Source organism: Tenrec ecaudatus, chromosome 2, assembly GCF_050624435.1.
Source record: "Tenrec ecaudatus isolate mTenEca1 chromosome 2, mTenEca1.hap1, whole genome shotgun sequence".
In the NCBI taxonomy this organism is placed as follows: Eukaryota; Metazoa; Chordata; class Mammalia; order Afrosoricida; family Tenrecidae; genus Tenrec; species Tenrec ecaudatus.
In genome coordinates, this window is record NC_134531.1 from 186,166,519 (window position 1) to 186,190,327 (window position 23,809).

The following is a 23,809-nucleotide window of genomic DNA, read 5'->3' on the forward strand; positions in this document are numbered from 1 at the left end:
TATGGACTTTGTTGCTTCTCAACTAAATGGCCACTTGTTTACCTTCAAGCCTTTAAGACCCCCAGACACTCTATCTTTTGCTAGCCGGGCACCATCAGCTTTGTTAACCACTTTTGCTTATGCACCCATTTGTCTTCAGCGATCATGTTGGGAAGGTGAGCACACATGATATGATCTTTTGTTCTTTGATGGGGGGCACACAAATCTTAATCTTAAGATGCAATTCGCATGACAATAATAGCACAAAAGGGAGATGAGCAGAGCTAGAAAGGCACAAAGTTTACATATACGACTGAAACCAAGATGGCATCAATTCAAACTCGACTGTTAAAAATTAATCATTTTTAATTAAAAAATAAAATCAATAATTTATAATCCCTCAGGGCAAACACTAAGAAAATGGCTAAAAAACGAACCATAAAAGAAATAGGAAACGAACCGAAATGGTACACTAGAAAATAAGTACTAAAAAAATAATAAATAAATAAGGCAATAAAGGAGTGAAAGAAATATACCCCCCTCAAAAATAAATAAAACCTAACAGCAAAACATACGTAAATCTTACCTTACTAATAATTACATAAAATATAAATAGGAAACATTCTAATCAAAGGGTAGAGACTAGCAAAATAGAGGCCAATCCCTACCAAAAAGTATAACATGCTATCTGTAAGACCTACATTTTATAATCAAAGACATGAGAATAGAAAGTAAATGGGTAGAAAAAGATATGCCACATAAGCAAGCAGCAATAAAAAGAGATTTGAAATACCTATACTGTTATCAGACAAAATTAACTTTTGGACTTATTACTGTAAGACAAAGAAGGGAAGGGCTCAATTCATCAGGGATTCAATACAACTTTAAATATAAATATTACGTAACTATCAAATTTTGACATAAAAATTGGCAGATTTGAAGAGAGAAATAAAAAGTCAACAATAAAGACCTCAACATCCCATTTTCTGTAATGAATAGATTAGACTGAAAATCAAAAAGAAATAAACAACTTAAAAATACTATAAGTCAACTAGACCTAAGAGGCTTCTTATGAGTCTATGAGTATAGAGTACTCATCCAACAACAGCAGAAAATGCATTTCTCTCAAGTGCATAGGAAACATTCTCTAGGACACACCATATGTTTAGTACATAATACAAGATTCAATTGATGTAAAAGGACGGAGACCATACAAAGCATGCTCTAGAAATACAATGAAATGAAATTAGAACAAGCGCCGGATAAAACAGGAAAACCATAAATATGTGGAAATTAAACAAAAAATCCCTGCTGCCACTAAGTTGATTTTTGAGTCTTAGTGATGTCACAGGACAGAGCAGAACTGCCTCACGGAGGTCCCAAGGCTGAACTCTTTTATGGAAGCAGAAAGCTCATCTTTCTCCCTGGAAGTACCTGTTGCGTTTGCTCAAGCCTTTGGTGAGCAACCAAGTGTTTAAACCACTGAGCTATCTAGGTTCCTTTGGAAATTAACACACTACTAAATGACCAATGAGGAAATAGGAAATCTGATAGAGAGAATTAGTAATTTTAAAATAAATCATAACAAAAAGTCCGGGGTCAGGTGGCTTCACTGATGAACTCCTTTAAAAAGAACTTACAAATCCATCATCTCTATTTAATGCTGTGGTAGAAGTTCTAGTCAGGGAAAAACAAAGTCACTGCCAATGAATCAATTCCAACTCACAGCAATCCTAGAGTTCAAGAACTACCATTCTTATAGGGTTTTCAAAACTGAAGTTCTTTACAGGAGCAGGTTTGAACCACTGACCTTGCAGTTTGAAGCACATCTAATCCACTGTGCCACCAGGGCTCCTTTTCCATATACTAGCACGGCAAAATCAAAATATAAAACCAAATAAGCAATTCCACTTTATAGTAACACCAAAAAGAATAGAATTTTCTTAAAACCAAACAGTCTACCTTTACATAGTAAAAAAAGAGTCTGCCTTGAGCTTTATAAGCTTTTAAGAACTAATTACATAGGAACAAAATGACAACGGCAGAAGTATTTGATAGAAACCCTTGGGGGGGGGCAGTGAGTTTATGTTAATGAAGAAGAAAAAAAATCAGAAAACAGAACGGTTACATAACTTGTGGACTGTAATCAATGTCATTGACTTGTACAAGTAGAAACCATTGAATTAATGTCTGCTGTGTGTATTCTCAGCCACTACTAAAAGAATAAAATACATTAGAATAAATTTAATGAACATATTAAACTTGTACACTGAAAACTACAAAATGTCATTGAAGAAAATAAAAGACCCAAGAGGAGTGAAGATTTCATGTTACTTGAAATAACTTGGCAACATTTCTCAAATTGATCTACAGATTCAATGCAATCTGTATCAGAATCCTAGATACCCCAGAAATAGAAATATCATCCTAAAATTCATATGGAAATGCAAGCAATCCAGAATAGCTAAAGCAAGAATAAAACTTGCTATAAAGCATTTAAAATGTACTAAATTCATAATCAAAAGTGTGGTACTGGCACAAGAACAGACATACAGATATGACTGAGAGTGTAGAAGTAAATGTTTATATTCATGCTAGCATTCAACTGATTGTTGACAAAAGTGCCAAAACCACTCAATGGGGAAATAGTCTTTTCAGAAAATAGTGCTGGAACAATGGGATAGCTGTATGCCTAAGACTGAACTTGGGCCCCTACATCACACCATATTAAAAAAAATAACTCAAAGCGGACCTATGATATGCTCAATTACTTAATATGGCCCTTGTGGCCATAGCCACTTTTGTGATATGCTGGAAATTCTAGCCTCTTTGCCATGGGTAATATATTAGCATAATAAATAATTCCCTCCAAATGAGGGAGTTATGCTAATGAACAGGATTAAGGTAAAAAGTACTATGAGTCTTCACCTTACCAATAATAAAGAACTCTGGAATAATACTGGAATAAGTGAAAAATTGATGTATTTGGATTATGGTGCTGGTCCCAGAGGGGCAGTTCTAGCCTGTCCTACATGGTCACTTTGAGTCAGAATTATGGTGCTAGCATAGAATCCCGAAGTACCATGGACTGCCAAAGAACAGACAAATCTGTCTTGGAAGAAGTATAGCCAGAATGCTCCTAGACTTTGTCTCCTGCACACCTGCACATTCTTCACTCCGGAGAACAGTCCCTGGAAAGGGACATTATACACAGTGAAGAAGAAAGGCAGCAAAAAAGATGAAGGCCCTCAATGAGATGGTCTGACACAGGGGCTGCAACAACAATTGTGAGAATGGTGCAGGGCTGGCAGTGTTTCATCTTGTGATACATAGGGTCCCTGAGTAGGAGGGTACCTGAAAATCATCAGCACCTTATTAGTCACATATTCTTGGGGGTGTAGTTTGCCGAAGGCAAAAGCCACACATACCTCTATCCAAACCAATTTTGGGTGACCTCCTTCTCCCCTTTCAGACTGAGCAAATGCAGAAACAATTAGATCTGCTTTGATTTTTGGACGTTTTGTCACTTCTGGCTCTGGACCCTGCGTATGGTTTTCCTTGGGTGGTGGCTTATCGGCTGCCCTGATCTCACCAGCTTCCACAGCCCTGTGAATGAATTAGATCCTCCAGACAGAGGTCTGAACTTTGGATTTGGGACTTAATAGCACCTACAACCACGAGTCATTTACTTAATGCTGGAATAGTCTGTGTCCAAAAGACACAGAAAAGTGAAGGCAAGTCAGATGGAATAGCCTCAGAGATAAAGTTCACATTTTAAACAATGAAAGAGTTTTATAAACAGAATTATAAAGTCAAGAGTTCTCATGGAAGAGAAAGACCACCAGATACTCTTAAAATTCTTGGCAAATGAGCTGGGCTCTGTGGCACAATGGATAGCGCACTGAACTAACTCTTCCCCAAATTCCTGGCAAACGCAAATCAATTTGCAGGAGTAGGAAAGTGGTGATAAAGGTGATGGAGGTGGACAAATCAACAACTTCCCAAAATCTGTAACAAGCTTGTAGTTAGTGGTCTATGCACAAGTCACTATTTCACCGATTCTTTCTTTTTCCATGTTTTAGCTTTCTTTTATTTGCTTTTAAATAGTTTTCTGAGCATTGAAGTTATCTGGGTAGCAATTTATTCCTCTAAATTGCACAAACTTAATATAGAACTATCTTTTCAGTACAAGCCAGAATGCTCTTTAGAAGGGTCTAGCTCAGTGGTTCTCAACCTCTCTAATGCCGTCACCCTTTAATACAGTTTCTCATGTTCTGGTGACTCTCCCAACTATAAAATTATTTTTGTTGCTACTTCATAACTGTAATGTTGCTACTGTTATGAAACAAGCGAACCTTGTGAAAGGGTTATTTGGCCCCCAAAGGGGTTACAACCCACAGGTTGAGAACCGTAAGTCTAGCCCCTGGAAAACTCACAAAAAACCATTGCCTCAACTTGATTCCAACTCATAGTGACCCTATAGGACAGAGTACAAGAGCCCCTGTGGGTTTCTGAGACTGTAAAGTTTTACAGGACTGAAAAACCTTCTCTTTCTCCTTCCGAGCAGCTGGTGGTTGTGAGCTGCAGACTTTGTGGTTAGCAGCTCAATGTGTAGCCCACATCACCAAGACTCAAAAAGAAAGGCTCTCTGCAAGATGAATGAACAAACAGGCATAGTGGCTACAATGGGCTCAAGCACATCAGGGATTGTGAAGACGGCACAAGTCTGGGCAGTCTTTTGTTCTGTTGTCCATGGGATCCCTGTAAGGATGAGCCAACTTCATGGTACCCTTTTAAGTAGTTCTACCAACTCCAAGCATTTCAAACAATGCCCAACATAGTACACCTTCCTGCAAAGTGGAGAAAAATGTATTGAAGTGATGTGTGTTAAGTAAAGAGTTTTTCCTAGGATCTGGTCACATGATTTTTAAAAACTGGGTTACAAAGAACCCTAGGGAACAAAATAAACACTTGCTATGGTGTTTCTCAATCATGATAAAAAATTACTTTGCAAAATACATTTTTAAAAAAGGATTTCAAGAACCACAATAAAAAACATCACATGGCAGATATTACATTTCAGATACAAAGACCACCAGGAAATGGCTTGGGCTGTAGGGTCTCATTTCTTGTGAGGACATTGGAATGAAGCTGCTCTTGCTATTTTGACGCATGTATGAAACGTGAGGAACTACTTGTAAATGTCAATGATTGGGAAGGCTGCTTCTCTGCCTGATGCCCTTTGTTACTGTAAGCACATACACACCTACTCATGTAAAACTATACCAGTGAGCATAGTAATCCACATAACACACTGGCTCTTGAGATTAAATGTCATAGCTAGCTCAAATGCATTTGCTCAGCATGTTTTCATCATCACATAGTAATTGAACAATACTCAGTGAAAATATAAGTCCTAACACTGCCTGACAGGTGTTATTGTTTAAATTTATAGGCACCGTTGATAGTGCTGGTGCTTCATCTTTGGGGGAAAAAAATCACCTACAGAGCTTTGAGACTTTAAATCATTTATTTTTATTTTTAGTGAATCATGACTCTCTTCACCAATACAGTCAAAATGAAACAAAAGGAAATTAAACGCTGAGGCTGTTATGTTGGTGTCCAATATAAGAGGCATCTAAAAAAGGATTCAACGGTTTTTAAAAAGCGTGCATCTTTGTGTCAGTACAACGAAGCTGAAATAAAAAGGAAATAAAGTCCTAAGGCTGACATACTGAGGTTGAATATAAGATGCATTTACAAGACCAGTGCTCTAACCCCTGAGCTATGGAGCCACCTTATAAGATGCATTTAAAAAGAAGATTCAACTGCTTAAAAAGTGTCAATCTACTGATCCATTCAACATGTTCATTTTATAAGAAGCTGGAAAGTCAAAGCAATGTATTTAAGGTCACATATAAAGTGAGGAAGAGGTAGGACACAGCTCAAAGGTCCTCACTCCCAGTTCTTATTACATCAGAGACATGATGTAAGAGGGAATTTTACTTCCCTCCTAGCCTTTATAAAGTCAGAGACATATTCTATGCAAATATTAACTGAGCCTACAGCACTATGAAAGAACAAAAGCTAAGACTCTCTCCCAAGTTCAATGTAGTTTACAGTCTGAGAATATATTACAAGTATCATAAAACTAAATAAAACTAAACTCATTGCTTTTGAGTCAGTTCTGCTTAGCAGTTCTGCTTGCAACCCACAATGTCACTAGGATCATTAAGACAACCATGATAAACTTACAAACAACAACAAACCCTTATTCCAGTTTACAGGAAACGCGGGACACTAAACGACATCACAAGCAAACAATAAAACAAATCGAGAAGGAAGGACATTTTACAAAACTCGTTAGAGTCAATGTCATGGGGAAAGGAAGAAGAGCCTCATCTAGTTTGAATCCACTAATGACCTCACAGGAGAAAAGGCTGGGCAGCTTCCACAAAGATTAGACAACACAGGCTAATGTGCACAGAGTAGATGTTATGCTTAAGGCAAGCACAAAAGGATAAATATTGTATGACTTCACTTAAATGTGAATTGGCAAAAGTTGTTTGACAGACATATTTACAATGGCAGACAGAGATAGAGTATTGCTTATATACTGCCATAATCTTCATAGGATATAGGCTAAGGGCCATTTTCATGACCTAATAACATGTTCAATGTTCTACAAAATAATTTTGACCAACATGGGAAACTACAGAAAAGAATTTCCAATTATCAGAGACTCAGATTTCCTGGGTGAACTCCTGAAACTATTGCTGTGAAATAATCTTGAAACTTTAAAACAAAAGTATCCTCTAAGTTCTCTTACAATAGTTTAGCTTAACTAAAAGTGCCTGCCTTGAGCATTAAGCTCTTTTAAGAATCCTACATGGAATTAAATGAACAACAGCAACATGAAACATTACACAGGAACTTAGGAGGCAATGAGTTTATGTTAACAGAGGAGGAGCAACACAGAAAAGAAGGCTGGGAGTAACTGTGTAACTCAAAGACTATACGGAAAGCACTCAATGGTACATACAGAAACTGTTGAATTGGTGTCGTCTTGCCAAGCATATTCTCAAAAACAGCAAAATAAATAACATGAAGGAAAACAGAAAAAGATTAAAGCCAAGATACCTCATGGGGCGGTACCACTTGGTAATACACATGGGGTCAATTTCCCCAGCAGCCAAGGACAATGACATGACAAATGTGTCTTGTTCCAATGTGTAAATATTGACTAGATTCTATTTTGAGAACAAGGGGCTACAAAAGACAATTTGGGAACAAGTGAGAAGCTGATTATGGACTAGATCTCAGAAAACACTATAAATCTTCTTAGGTGTGAAATGTTATCGGAGGTGAACAACTTTATTTTAAGGGATGTACGTTGTGCCCAGATGTCTACATTCACTTCAAACAGTTAGGCAAAAATACACATAAAAACATAAAACACAGATTGTTATTTTGTCATATCTTGCCCTATCCAGAGTCTCCCTTCCCCCTCTTCTCTGCCGTCCCTCTCCCAGGGAGGTGGCCACATGTGGATCCTTTTAATCAGTTCCCCCTTTCCAACCCACTCATCCTCCACTCTCCCAGCCTCGCCCCTCACACCCCTGGTCCTGAAGGTATCGTCCACCCTGGATTCCCTGTGCCTCCAGCCCCCATATGCACCAGTGTACAATCTCTGCCCTATCCAGCCTGGCAAGGTAGAATTTGGATCATGGTAGTTGGGGGGAGGAAGCATCCCGGATCTGGGGGAAAGCTGTGTTCTTCATCAGTACAACATCGCGAGGGAGAGGGAAGCGGGGAGGGAGGGGGGAAAAAAAAAGAGGACCTGATGCAGAGGGCTTAAGTGGAGAGCAAATGCTTTGAGTGATTAGGGCAAAGAATGTGCGGATGTGCTTTATATAATTGATGTATGTATATGTGTGGATTGTGATAAGTGTTGTATGAGCCCCTAATAAAATGTAAAAAAAGAAAAAAAACATAAAACAAACATAAAACGCAAATATTAACTATTCAAACATTTTGTTGTACTAGCCTAGCAACTTTTCACTATGTTTAAAACTGTCGTTTGAACAGGGACTAACACAGATCTACAGAACTCATCCAAACTCTCACCATGTGCCAGAAAACGGAGAGCTAATTAAGAGCTACAGACTGAAGTAAGACAAATACGTAAATGGGTAAGAAAGTTAAATCATATGCTTTTCTGGCAATACATCAGAATGATAAAAGATTAAGTATTCTTTAGTCATTGTAACATAGGAATTGTGTATTAAAATAATCTTTCAGAATTCAGTATTACACCATGTTAGTCTAGATAGACTAGAGAAATAAATTCACAGAAACTCAGATGTTTACAAGAGAGTTTTATATAAAGGGTACATTGGGAAAGCATCCCAACCCAGTGCTGTCCAAACTCTTAAGTTCAACATTAGCCCATATGTCTGACACCAGTCTCAAAGTCCTCAATCTCACAAAACATATGCAATGACGCTGACTGCAGGAGGAAAGCCGAATCAGTGAGCATGTAAGCATCTTAGTGCTGGAAGGGTCTCCACAAGGCTGCTCCAGCACCCAGCATAGGTCCATGTGGCTTCTCCTCGGGGATGTCTAGCAGGAAGTGAGCCTTGCCAGCTCAGGCAGAGAGCTAGCTAAGGCAGCCGCACACTGGTCTGACCATCAGAGAACAAGAGACCAGAGAACAAAAAAGGTGAGGCTCACTGAGTCATCTCTCTCCACCCTTCAATTATTCCCACATGTGTTTATCAGCCAGGCTGGCGCAATAAACCTTAACTATCACACATGGTAACTAGTTAGTTAAAAACACCCCCCACCAGAAAAATTTTAAAGACCAACTTAACTAGTGTCAACTACAAAAATTATCTTGGTCTATTGATAATGGCAATGCCAAACACAAAACCAAGCCATTGTTATCACCAAGTTCCAACTCTTAGTGACCATAGTGGCCATCATACAGGCTGCCTTGCTTTTCTCCTGCAGAAAGGGCTGGTGGGTCCAAATGGATGACTTCTCATTTAGCAGCTGAATGCTTAATCTATTGTGTCACCGGGGCTCTCTGGTATGAGGGGGGCTTCAAATAGTTCATAGGATATTGCAAGATAAACAAAATTTTCTGTGAAAATTTTGAAGTCCCTTCATACTTTATAAAGTTTAACTATCTCTGTCCCTGCCCTACGCTTCTTGCAATGTCCCCATGTCATGCTTTTTCACATCTTTGTACAATTTCATTTTCCAGAACAGTCTTTTATTCATTTAATGAACTCTAGCCCCCTTTTCTTTCAAGCTTTTAATGCCACCTTGTCTGTGAACCCAGAAACTAAAACTTCACCTATTTACCTTGTATATGGAGTCCCTTAGTTAGGGTGTTAACTATAAGGTCAGAGGTTCAAACCCACCAGCCGCTCCTCAGGAGAAAGATGAGGCCATTTCTTCCGTAATAAACAATTTAGTCTTAAAAACCCTTTAAAGGTTAACTATGAACTAGAAACAATGCAATGAAATGAGCTTAGTTTTAGATTTTTATTTAACGTACAGGGACCCTCCATCAAAACCTACAAGTAAACTAACATCACAAACCCCAAACCCATAGCCATCAAGTCACTACTGACTCACAGGGACCCTGTGGGTCAGAGTGGAACTGCCCACAGGACTTGTAAGGCTGTAAATCTAGACAGTGGTGCAGAATGCCACATGTTCCAAAGTGATGAGTGGGTCTGACCAGCCATTTCACTTAGTAGCTAATGCTTAACCACTACACCATCACTCCTTTTGTCATCATAAGCAGGTCTTATTTATATCTTTAATTAGAACTAGATTCAAGTGCTGGCGGGTTAGAGACAACGGGGGCTGGCTATTTTTAAAGTTTCAGGAAGAAGCATCTAACTCATCTGAGAAATATAGCATTGGTCTTGAGTTGAAGATGATAGTTTATCATAAAGCAGATTCAATGTGAAATGAACTGGATCATTTGTTACACTGCTCACTTCTAAAATACTCTTGTCACAAGGTCTACAGGCATGGAAAGTATCTGGATGCAAAGCAGTAGTCTGAACCTCTTTATACCTAGCATCCAATTAAATATAATAAATGCAAAAACAATCTGTGCTTTCCTTTGAAATTAAGAACTCAATCAGAAATGGCTGAAAGTCATTAAACCTACTCATTTATCCATATAGTGAGGTTCCAAGGAGCAAGTTTCTATGTAAAAATTGACATTATGCAAAAATGGAGGATTTTGTTTATTTTCAGCCCATCCATTTGTCTTTTTTTTTTTTTTTTAGAAAGTTAAAAACACTAAATAACAGCTAAGATCTACTGATGCACTCTGTCACTGAGATCACTTTTGCTGGCTCCTCAGCTGGGTCTGAGATCTCCCAGGGCTGCCTCCAGGGTTCTATTCCGAAGCTTGCAAGTCCTTCACTCACCATCCCAAACCTGCTCTCCCTTTGCTTTCTTCCTATTCAACAGGAATTTTGAGTTGGAAGAGTCTCTGGCTGCAGAGGAGCTGGAAAAGCATAACAAGCAAACGCTTGTTGGCTCAGTGCTGCCTGTGTGTGGAGGCCAGCACAGCCCTACCAGTTGAGCCAGCAGGAGGGAGGAGAGGGTGTGGGACAGTAGGGCCCAAGCTTTTGAGAAGCTGCCTGGGGACCTTCTTAAAGGAGGGGACATTTCTCAACCAAGTCCACTGCCTCCTTAATGCACAAAATAGCCTGAAAGCTTCCCTGCCCCCACCCCACTGTCGGAAATGCAAACTGTCAGATGAAATAGGTAATAAGTGAGGAGCAGGTATAATTCATTTAGTCATATCTGGAGCAAATGTCTATCAACAAGACACCTAGCTAAAATTCATATAAAGTGACTTTCATATGGAATTTTTTTTCTTCTCAAGACATCTATCTTCAAATGAAAAAAGCTAAAATGGATACTTCAAATGAAAAAAGCTAAAATGGATACATTTCTGAAAAAAGCTAAAATGGATACTTTTTATTGCAAGTATGTAAAAATATGGCAACAAAGCATCCAATGTACAGTGAGCAATATTTGACCTCAGTTCAATATTTGGATATATTAAAAAAATGTGATTTTTGCTGACTGCATTTAAAAGTAGCTGATGCAAGATGAATACATGCTGCTTGTTCTTGGCCAACATATATGCACCTTTAAGTACATACACATTAGTAAAGTTTTCAACCTATGGTCTTTGAACTACCAGTGAATCATGAGGAGCTTGCTGGAAGTCCCTAAGTAGAAGCAGAAAACTGGGTAGGGATAGACGGCGGAAGAATCAAGTACACTGGTCCTCCAAAGGAAGATAAACCATTCAGGTGGTCTGCAGTAAGGAAAAAATGAGAGAATCACAAGGTCAGCAATTTATCACCAGGCTCAATATGATCACGTTGCTTAACCTAAATCAACCTAAGACTGTATTACAGGAAAAGAATGTTTGTCCTAAAGCCACTAGAAATGTAAAATGAATTCAGTTATTTAAAGACAAAAGTTGATCATTACTACTGATGGCCATTGAATAACCATTCTCATTAGAAGACTCGCCTGGGCATATTACTACTAACAAGATACTGCCAAGGCTTTGCAGTAAAAAAAAATTGCATAGCTTTACAAATAAAATCTATCAAAGTCTGTCCAAGAGGAAGAAAGCTGCTACGCACTAACTAGGGCTATCAAAAGTCAGAGGAATAGAAATCCCTATCATCTCGAATGGATTAAACAATCTGCCCATATTGTTGTGTGCTAATCATCAGTGCCTAAGAAAGTCAGAGATGAAAAATGCCTCATTTTCCATAGCCAGGATTTTCTTGTAAATTGTCTTTCTCCAATACAAATTCCAAGATTCTTTTGATTGGGGAAGTTTTTCAACCACTTGATTTGATAAAAGACTGAAAACAGAGGGGGATTTAACCTCAGCACCAAATTACTGAGCTATTTAAACAACAAATGTAGAATGAAAGTTAAGAAATACCTAATTATTTTCTGAAATGGCCTGTTCAAATACATACACTCAAATCTGGAAGTTTTATAGGTAGAAATCTTTATTTCTGTTTCTCATCAATACAACTAAATTCAGAGGACTGGTCACCTACTGTGTGTCAGGCCCTGGTTTATGGGGTAATTTATCCTTTTGCAAAAAGCTCTCAGGACTAAATTCTTGGTCCTTTCCTCTTCTTACTTACATATAGCAGTCATTTCATATCTTCAGATGGTAAAATTCATGTGTACTTCTAAGCATTTGCTACTGCTGTTGCTAAAACCAAATCAAAACTCAAATTCACCGCCATCAAGTTGATTTCAACTCATAGAAACTTATAGGGCAGAGCAGAACTGCCTCCATGGGTTTCTGAGATTCTAACTCTTTATGAGTAGAAAGTCTCATCTTTCTCCCACAGAGTACACTGGCGGTTTCAAACTATTGACCTGTGGTTAGCAGTCCTACATGTAATACACTATACCATCAGGGCACTGGTTGTTAAAAACAAAACAAAAAATCAAAAATCAAACTCAATGCTATCAATGCTGACTCATAGCAATGCTGTAGGACAGGGCAGAACAACCCCTGTGAGTTTCCAAGACAGTAATTCTTTATAGGAGTAGAAAGCCTTATCTATCTCCTACAGAATGGCTGGTGCTTTCGAACTGCTGACCTTGCAGTTAGGAACCTAAGGCATAACCACTCTGCCATTGGGGTTCCTATACACTGTTATTAGGTGCTTTTGTTTCCAACGCACAGTGACCCTATGCACAAAAGAATTAAAACATTGACTACCTCGTGCCATCCTCACAATTTTTATATCTGAGCCCATTGTTGCCACTGTGTCAATCCATCTCCTTGAGGGTCTACTCCTTTTATGCTGACCACCTACTTTACCAACCATGATATCTTTCTTCAGGGACTAGTCTCTCCTACGAAAATGTCCAAAGTCTGGGAGATGAAGTCCCGGCATCCTCAATTCTACAGTGCATTCTGCATGTCTGGATGTACTTCTTCCAAGATATATGTTTGTTTTGGCAATATTCTTTGCCAAAATCACAATTCAAATGAATCAATTCTTCCTTATTCACTGTCCAACCTTCACAGGCATATAATGCAATCGAAAATACTATGGCATGAGTCAGGCGCATCTTCCTCAAAATGACATCCGTGCTCTTCAACACTTTAAGGAGATCTTGTGCAGCAAACTTGTCTATAGCAAATTTGAGTTGACAGATGCTTCCATGAGCATTGACAATGGATCCAAATAAAACACAATTCTTGGCAACTTCAGACTTACCTTTATTTACCGTGGTGTTGTCTATTTTGGTTTTCTTTACATAGAGTTGCAATCCATACAAGCAGCAGTCTTTCATCAGAAAGCACTTCAAATACTCAATTTTCAGCAAGCAAGGTAGTGTAATTTGCATATCCCAGGTTATTAATAAACATTCCTCCAATACTAGTGTCACATTCTTCTTCATATAATCTGATTTCTTAGATTAATACTCACCACACAAATTGAGTAAGTATCATTAAAGGATTCAACCTTGATATATATCTTTCCTGATTTTTTAAGCCATACATTTCCCTGTTCTGTTCAAATGATTGCCTATTCATACAAGTTCTGAATGAGCACAATGAAGTGTTCTGGAATTCACATTCTTCTCAATGTGATCCAATTTGTTATGGTTCACCCAGTTCAATTTGCATAATCAAGAGAAGACAATAGTAGTCTCTACTTTCAGCAAAGATCCACCGAACATCAGCAATGAACATAGCCTTCATTCCATACTTGTCTGAATACGGCTTGAATTTCTGGTAGTTCTCTGTGAATGTAATACAACTATTTTTTAAATTCTTGCCAGCAAAATTTCACTTGCATGGGATATTACTATAACTGTTTGATAATTTCCACAGCTCTTCAATCACCGTTCTTTGGAATGGGCATAAATACGGATCTCTTCCATTCCGTTGGCAGGTAGTTAGTTGTCTTTGAAAAAAATTTTTTTTTTTTTGCATAAACAAGTGCTTCTAGTGCTTCTTCGGTTTGTGGCAACTTTTCTACTGTTATTCCACTGTAACACAGTGATCATTATTGATAATGATTAGTCTAGCCCACCTCTTACCAAAAGACCATTGTTTTTCTGATGGATTTGAATAAGTAGGCAGTGACTGGATTATGTGATTCTGTTGTTAAATATGCTTGTCATCTGCTGGGTATAAAATAAGCCCTCTCAGAAGCAGGGAAGAGGTTGTACCACCAGCCAAAGAGCATGTCTTTTGGACCTTGGTATCCCTGTACATTGAACCTCTTTAATCCAATATACAGCTATGACATGAGGAGTGCTAAAGGTGCAGCAGAACCAAGAGTCAAAGCATAAGATGGAACAGTGGGCTTCCCAGTCTAGATAGCAAGTAAAGCTGCATGCTGTGGGCAGACGCTGGCTTGTAAAGTAGGGTACTTCTGGGCACTTAATTGGATGGGGGCGAGGGGAGGAAGGGGAAAGAGACATAGAGCTGGAGCTGAGTGCCTTCAGGTTAAGCTCATAGCTCATTGACACCCCCTTTTGGCATCTATTAGCAGCCCTAAAAGTGCTTTGTAATACCAGCCAAGTAGGGCAGAGGCTAGGCCCAGTGGCTGAGACCCCTGAGAGAGACCTGCATACTGAGCATTTCTCATATGTTAACTTCCCTAGTAAACCCTCTACTCGTGAGAATATTTGTGAGCTCTTGTGGCCACTAGTGAAACCCTGGTGGTGTATGGGGTTAAAGTTGGTCTGCAATTTCCATGGTAAGCAGTTCTAAACCACCAGCAGCTCTTTGGGAGAAAGACTGGGCTTTCTACTCAGAAACGCACAGGGGGTCGCTCTAAGTCAGCACTGACTGATTGCAGTGAGTGGTTTTTGAGTGTGTCCACTACAATGAATTATCAAATCCAGCCATAAAAGTAGAGTTTCATGTGAGGGTCAGTTGGTATCAGAATAGGGTTGCAAAGGGATGGAAGGTGGAAGCAGGTCTGACTCCAGCCTTATGGTAATCTGCCTTGGAAACAGAGGGAGGTCAGATGTAGCCCCCATGTGTGTCTACATCCACTAATTTCTTGAGCCTTGTTTTTCTCTAAGGCCTTCAGTGCAGCTCAAAGTTCTTCAATACAGTGGGTTCTTGATCATACGCTATCTCTTGAAACAATTTAATGTTGACCCATTCATTAGGGTACACCTGTGTTGTACCCTAACCATCTAAGAATTTCATATCTAACCTTCTGCGCAACATTAAAATGTTATCTCCACTTTTTTAATCTCCAATTGTTTAAACCTCTTCACTCACATTTTCAGTGCTCTAGAACCTGGGAGGCCCATCCCCCAGCATATTGTCAACAATGTTCTGCTTCCTTTGTTTACGCTTTCACTATCTGACAATACTTGGAAGCTAGGTATAAGTTTCTCAGTGATTTCTTCTTCTGAAGTGTGGAACTGAGTCCTTCTTTGTTGTCTGTTCTCAGTCTGGAAGCTCCACTGAACCCTGTTCCCTTTGGGTGGTGGCCCTGCTGGCATTTGAAACACCAGTGACATAGCTGCCAGCAGCACACAAGCCACCACAGCACAACGAACTGGTAAGTGGTGAGCACTCAAAATGTGACTGCGAAAGAGATGATTTCTTAGAGGGGAGTCAACCATGGTGATGTTAGCCCAGAAAGACAATGGGAATACAACCTTCAAGATCTTTATTTGTTGATGGGGCATAACTCCAGGTAAGGAGAAACACCTGCAAAAATCTTCTAAGGGTCTGAACTTGAAATGTGTGCACTATGAATTTAGGAAAATTGGAAGTGGCCAAAATGAAGTGGCAAGCATGAAGACTGATATCCTAGCATTAGTGAGCTGAAATGGGCAGATGTTGGCCATTTTGAATCAGAACATCTGATACTGGGAATAACACAATCAAGAAGAATGTCATGGCATTCACTGTCAGAAAAAGGGTCTTGCTAAATCCATCATGAAGTACACACTGCTGTCTAGGCTACCATTATATTTATCTACCTTTGAGGAAATCCAATCAATACAACAATTATTCAAATTCAGGGACTAACCACATTAAGTTAGTGATGAAGAAATTAAAAACTTTACCAACCACTGCAGTCAAAAACTGATCAAACATGCAATCAAGATGCATTAATAATTACTGGTGAATGTAATGCAAAAGTTGTTAACAAAAAGGAATAAACAGTAGTTGGAAAACATGAATTTGGTGATAGAAATTAAGCTGAGAATTGCATGATAGAATTTTATAAGACCAACAACTTATTTACATCTTTACTGAATACACAGTATAGTCAGTTTCTCTTTTCATCAAATCATGAGACTTCCTCAAGAGTCCATAGTAGCATCCTACTCACTACCTGTCCAATCTTTCCAACATTTCCTGACACACTGCTTCAAACATTGCAACCACCTTATTAACCATTACCCAACTCCTTCATGTGTCATTTACAACCAGCTTCAAACCTTAACTCCAGCCTACTCTTCCACCTGGCATGTTATACCAGGCCCTGAAAAACATGCCTTTTAAAAAGTGGCTTACACTGACTTTTAGTAACCCTATCTAGGGTTTATGAGACTGTGAATTTTTAAAAATCATTTTATTGGGGGCTCTTATACAGCTCTTATCATAATCCATACATCTATCCATTGTGTCAAGCACATTTGTACATGTTACCTTCATCATTTTCAATACATTTTTTTTCTACTTGAGCCCTTCTATCAGCTCATTTTTCCCCCTCCCCAGCCCTCCCTCCCTGTAAATCTTTACAGGAGCAGACAGTTGCATCCTTCTCCCATGCAGTAGCTACTGAGTTTGAACCACCAACCTTACGGCCAGTAGCCCAATACCTAACTCACAATGCCTGTACTACCAATCCACCTACCTATATATTTTAAGATTTTTTCCATTGTGAATATTATATTAATTTCCTTAAAAGATTTTTAGATACTCAAGAAATAGGATTTTGGTTTTCAATCAAAGCAAGTGATACAACATTGAGCATATTGCACGTGCTCAATGCTTTTGATTGCAAAACACTTAAATATAACCATCATCTCTTAAAAGAAGCTGAAGTTTATGAATTAACTTTTGTCACCTTTTTATAAAATCATCTCACTGCTAAGAAGCCCATTCACCAGATTATAAACAGAGGAAATAACCTTTAAGCTTATGTTCTATTCATAGTTGAGAAAGCAAATTTTAGTTTTAATATATATGACTTACTGGTTATACATATTTTCTCTTCATCAATAAAGGATTAGCTACTCTATGGATTAAAAAAATTAACATGAGGGAGTGGGCACAAAGAAACTAGCATTTATTATACTCATGGGTTCAAATTCTAGCTCCCATTCATAAATTACATGAAGCTGAACATCCAAACCAAACCAAATGGCCTGCCGAGGAGTCAATTCCAACTCACAGCAACCTTTAGGACAGCGTCCTCAAACTACGGCCCGTGGGCCACATGCGGTCCACCGAGGACATTTGTCCCTCCTGCCGGGTGTTTTTGCCCCGCTTGGTTTTTTATTTCAAAATAAGATGTGCAGTGTGCATAGGAATTTGTTCATAGTTTTATTTTTAAACTATAGTCTGGCCCTCCAACGGGTCTGTGGGACAGTGAACTGGCCCCCTGTTTAAAAAGCTTGAGGACCCGTGTCTAGGACAAAGCTTCTGAGACTTGTAACTCTTTATAGGAGTAGAAAGTCGCAACTTTCTCCCAGAAGCTGAACATAAGTTATTGAACTTTGAGGACCCTCAATTTTCTTCTTGTATAAAATAGGTATTTATTCACCTTAAAAAGTTTTTGAGAACTAAATGAAATAACAATCACTTAGCATACTACTTGTTATATAATAAATACTGGATAAATGATAGCTATTATTAATCCAAAACCACTCTTACTCATTGAGTAGGTGTCTGTAAGGAGGCTATAAATGGATATCTGAAAGGACTCCATGATGTTCCTAAGACTATCTGAAATGAAGTCTTAAAAAAACAAAAAACAGACTGTCCAGCAGTCTTACTCTCATGAAAACCTGGAAATTTGTGGTCCCCCAAAATCAGTCCTCTTGGAATAGCCTGTATAAAGAATGAATGATGCACCTATAAACAGAGATCCTCTTGGTACGTAACTACATACTCTTGCAAGATGTGCACAAAGTGAAAAAAGTTGGTTAGCTAAATTCAACTAATTATCTTTCTCTCACACACACATTGTGTATATGTTATGTTTTAAGTAAAATCGAAGGGACTAAATGCTGTGGACTAAAGCCTCCTGTAGAGGTCTTCAGTGCCAGTGCCAGCATCACAATGTCATTATCGTGAAGTAGAGAATCATACAGAATATGCTGTCTAAAACTGTCAAAGCAACTGAAAATCTTAGCTAAGACATGAAAGTGTGGAGAGAACGGTTAAATGATCTTTCATAACCTGTATGATATATGCCTGTCTTGGCTAAAATTAGGCATTTAAAAAATGCTCAAGTAGTTTTGAAACACAAAAATGGAATTCTAAGCAAGCTATGCTAGGGATGATACCACAAATGAGCCCAAAATAATGATCATACAAACCTTATCGTGAATTAAGCCATTTCCTTCATTCTCTCGCAAAAATTAACCAAATTCTAAGTAATCCAACTAATCTAGAAACTTTCACTACATACACTCACTCAATTACTTGCACGTACCTGGGAGTTTCAAACAATTCCTGGAAAAAATGGAATTAAAAGAAATTGGAATCTTTCCATGAACTTTTTGAAGCTCCCTTTCCTAAAACTAAGTACACCATCTCATCCAATCTAAAGGTTAAAACAGTAACAATAATAAAAGACTATTGTTTTTTAACAAATGCTGGCTGTTAATCAGAAAGGGTTGAACTAATTTTAAATTGGGGCACATAATCAATATACATTTTCCCCATTTTTAATCAATACACATTTTAAATGTCACAGAAAGTACATGAAAGATCCATTTTACTCCATGTTGATAATATAATTTTCATGACCTGTTATGTCCACAAGAAAATTACTAACCATCATTGTTTGTTTAATCAGCCCTGGTGGTGCTGTGGGCTAAGCTTAGGACTACTAAATACAAGGTGAGCAGTTCAAACCCACCAGTTTCCCTTTAGGAGGAAAATGAGGCAGTAGGCTCCTATAGCATAGAACCAGAAATCCAAAGATTTACAACCTCAGAAACCCTATATAGGGTCTCACTATGATTTGATTTGGTGGCAGTGGTTTTTGAAGATTTTATTGTATGTTTTTGAAGTTTTTACTGTATGTTTCTTCCACTCCACAGGAGAAAGACAAGGCTTTCTACACTAGAAAGGGTGATATAGCCTTGGGAGCCCAAAAGGGCACTAGAAGAGAACTTGTACAGGGTCCTACAGGAGTCAAAATTATCTACATGGCAGTGATATATGTTTGAAAGCTTAGGACCTGTGTCAACACCCTTAGGACAAAACCTGCCTCTTTCTAACAAAAACCTATCCCAAACCAAATTTACTGCCATCTAATTGTTGCTGACTTAGAGTGGCCCTATAGGACAGGATAATGGCCCTGTGAGTTTAGGTCCTAAACTGTAACTGTTTGCAAGCAGAAAGTCCGGTCTTTCTCCTGAAGAACAACTGGTGGTTTCGAACATCACAGACCAACCAGTAACCACTACAAATACTGGTCATGTTAACCTGCAACTCACCTAAGCTACCTAACTCTATTAAACAATTACTCTTTAAGTTTCATGGCAATCAAGCAGAATAAAGGCTTCTATCATTAAATTTCAAAGCTGATCCTTTTATCTCACAGTTCCCCACCCACCTACCCACCTCTATTTAGAGCAGGACCATTCCTTCAAGCCAAAAGAAAACAAAGCAGTTGATGATTAATGTTCCTTTTCCTAAGCTTTATTTTGGAAAGGTAGAGAGCAGGTTACCTTCCCAGGAACTCTGGCCTCCACCATACTGACGTTACTGCAGCGGTTCTCAACCTGTGGGTCATGACCCCTTGGGGGGGTTGTCAAATGTCCATTTCACAGGGGTCGCCTAACACCATCGGAAAACATATTTCCCATGGTTTTAGGAACCGAAACACCATTCCTCTGTCATTAGTGAGTCCACCCACATGCAGAGACGCCTGTTTGTTACCCATGCATGCTACACCATGCTTCAAGACAAAATTTCATTTGTCATTAGAAATAAATATTTCACAACATATGACATTGTTTTGTGATTCATCACTATGTTTGAATGATGTTCAATTTGTAACAATGAAAATACATCCTGCATATCAGATATTTACATAATGATTCATAATAACAGTAGCAACGAAAATAATGTTATGGTTGAGGGGACATCACAATATGAGGAACTGTTATCAAAAGGTGGTGGTATTAGGAAGGTTGAAAACCACTGCACTTCAGTCAGGGTGCGACATAGCACCGATGAATACAGCTTTCCTCCAGTTCCTAAATGCTTCCTCCCCCCTCCCCCGACACCATGATCCGAATTCTACCTTGCAAGTCTGGATAGAGCAGAGGTTGTACACTGGTGCAGATAGGAGCTGGAGGCACAGGGAATCCAGGGCGGATGATCCCTTCAGGACCAGGGGGTGAGGAGGGATACTAGGAGAGTAGAGGGTGAGTGGGTTGGAAAGGGAGAACCGATTACAAGGATCTACATGTGACCTCCTCCCTGGGGGACGGACAACAGAAAAGGGGGGAAGGGAGACACCAGATAGGGCAAGATATGACAAAATAATAATTTATAAATTATCAAAGGCTCATGAGGGAGAGGGGAGCAGGGAGGGAGGGGAAAAAAGAGGACCTGATGCAAAGGGCTTAAGTGGAGGGTAAATGCTTCGAAAATGATGGGGGCAAAGAATGTACAGATGTGCTTTATACAATTGATGTATGTATATGTATATGTATGGATTGTGATAAGAGTTGTATGAGCCCCTAATAAAAAAAAAAAAAGAAAACCACTGCACTACAGCTAACTAGCTGGATACCATTGGTAGTAAGTTACCAAAGTCCTAGTGATATAGTAGTTAAGAGTAGGGCTGCTAACTGCGCGGTCTCGTTTAAAACCACCAGCTGACTCCGAGACAGAAAGACGAGGCCCTGCAGTGCAGTGGTTACACACTCGGTTGTGTACTTATAAGGAATCCGCTTGAGGGCAGAGTTTTTGAGAAGGCTTCACAATATGTAAAAAAAAAAAAACATAAATAAATAAAACTCACTGAGTCTATACCCACTCAGAGCAAGCCCCTGCATGGGTTTCCAAGGCTGCAACTATAACATCTTTTTATCCTTCGGAGCAGCTTGGTGGTTTCAAATGGCCACCTACCTTTCAGATCTAGGCTCAAGGCTTAACCACACCACCACCAGGACTCCTTATGCTATTAAAAGCCCACACTAACACTGTCTGGCTGGTTTTTTAAGTCACATTAACAAAAGGTTTTAATAAATTGGTTCAAGTTCTTTATCAAGAGGAAGGAACAAAAAAGTTGGGTAGAACTTATAAGTCAGAGTGTAAACAGTGACCTAACAAGTATACTCCAGGACCATCAACGGCCACCTCAAAACGAGTTATTTTGGCCTCCAATTTGACCCCAACTCCAAAAAAGAAACGCACTGCCATTTCGCCTAAGGTTATTTAAAATCGAGTAAAAAAGAGTAAATGTTTTACTCTGTCACTTAAGATCTCCTTGTTATTACTGGGTCACCAAATAATAGTGCTAATGGCATGAACGGCACCAGTGTTTCCATGAAACTTTTATCCTCCAGACACCCTTCACGGAGCTTTCGACAGACTGCCCCGGATTTAATCGTCGAGGATACCCACCGATAGTAAGCAAGGGTGAACCTCAAATTCTGGAAACACAGCAACTTAAAGCTAAGGGCACAAACAAAACTTAGGAGACCGGACAAGGAATTGGTTGAAATGCCAGCATGGTAACTTTTCTTCTTTTTAAAGGGTTTTACAGGGGCCCATCCTCAACAATTGAGTTTAGGAACTTCTCTCTGCAGTTCATTACTTGGAGCCATAACACCAGGTCAGAACAAAACCAAACTGTTATCTCTGGCATCCCTGGGAGGCTGTTTATTCTCGAACTAAAGCATTCTAACAGCTACCAATCAAAGTACCGACACACGGTCCTGGGAGAACGAATTTTATTGTCTGCCACACACCGCCCGGTGGAATGAAGGCCCCTCTCGCCCGCAAACGACTTGTACCGGGGCGGCGGCGCGCGTCCCGCGCTCGCAAACTTTGCAAGCACCGCTCCTACGGGGGTCCGCCAGTCCTCATCCGCCGGCACCTCCGCCCCTCCCTGCGGCCGGCCGCAACCCGCGTCGCCCACCGGACAGCTCCCTGACCCCACGGCCCAGCCTGTAGCGAGAAGCCACGTTGTCCTCGGGCGGTTCGTTTCCCCTCCCCGCCTTACAACGCCTGCGGCCGCGGTCGAGCTGCAGAAACTTGCGGGTTTAAATGGCCAAACGGGGAGCGGCGAGGGCAGCTGTCATCGGAAACTCTGGAAAGCTGAGCCCCGCCAACTCCGGCGGCCGGGCCAGGGTGCGGAGCGCGGCGGCGGGCCCGTCGGCGGGCAGGCAGGAGGCTCCCCGCCCCCCTCCTCCGCCCCATCAATCCGCTTTTCTGCCAGCCCGGCGCCGCCATCCTGCTCCTGAATAATTAAACGGGCTGGGAAGGGGGTGAGGTGGCCGGAAGGCAGTTCCCGGTCCGAGTTCCCCGAGCCGAGGCGGCGCGGCTGGCGAGGCCGGCGGCTGCCTCCCCGCGCGCGGAGGACTTTTCCCGGAGCCTGCGGGGGGGAGGGGGCGACCCCCGCGGCCCGCGGGGCAGCCGGAAGCGGAGCGCGGGGGGTGACGTGGAGGGGAGGATGACAAAGGGGCGCGGGGGCCGCGGCCCGCGGGCCCGAGGGGGGTCGGGACAGGTGGCCGGGCCTGGCCGGGAACAATGGGGGGCCGAGACCGCCCCCTGGCGCTCACCTACCTCCGGTGCCTTCCGAGTTCTCGTTGAGGCTGCCCGAGGAGTCGTGCTGGGCGCCCACACACCCGCCCATGGGGGCCCCCGGCGCCTCGTCCGCCACCTCCGGGCGCTCGTCCGGGCCCGCCGCCGCCTCAGCCTCCGCCGGCGCCGACGCCGCCAAGCTCCGGACAGGCGCGCCGCTCCGCTCGCTCGCCCGCCCGCCCGCCGCGGCCCAGCCTCCGCCCCCCTCGCCGCTCCACCCACCGCCGTGGCTCGGCCCCTTCCTCCGCGCCCACTTCACCTCAGCCTCCCGGCCGCCCGCCCGGCCCGCGCGCCGCCCTCGCCTCCGGCTCGGCCCCGCCAGGCCGGGGCTGGCCCATCCCGGGCGGGCCGCAGCGCCCGCCTGCCGCGCCCCCTCACAGCCCCGCACACCCACGTCCCGGCGAGGCCCGCGCCGACGCCGCCCGTCCGCCAGGCCCCATCGGCCCCCGCCCCGCGGCACCGCCCTCCAGCACCCGCGGCCTGGGCTCGGCCCGGCCCGCCCCGAACGGCCGGGGAGGGGCGGGGCCGGGGGAGGCCCGCGCTCTGATTGGCTGAGGGCGGGGCTGCCGGGGGGAGTGGGAGGGGAGAGGAGAGAGAAAGAGGCGAAGAGGGGTCTGTCGGGGGGAAACGGGGAAGGGCGAGGAAGCCTGGAGGAGGGGACGGGAGAGGGTGGGGAGAAGACCGGGAAGAGAGGGTCCTGTAGCCGGGAAGACGGAACAAAAGTGAGAAAGGAGAACAAAACCG

At 41.5% G+C, this 23,809-nt stretch overlaps 1 protein-coding gene across 1 annotated transcript in view; it reads right to left on the bottom strand.

Moving 5' to 3' along the window:
* The window catches only part of UBTD2 (ubiquitin domain containing 2), a 79,122-nt gene extending 55,885 nt beyond the window's left edge, over nucleotides 1–23,237 (bottom strand). Inside the window, exon 1 of the mRNA XM_075541948.1 lies at nucleotides 23,048–23,237. Within this exon, the coding sequence (XP_075398063.1) occupies nucleotides 23,048–23,117 (70 nt within the window). The 5' untranslated portion in view covers nucleotides 23,118–23,237. The remainder of the gene's footprint in view (nucleotides 1–23,047) is intronic.
* Nucleotides 23,238–23,809: the final 572 nt, after the last annotated feature.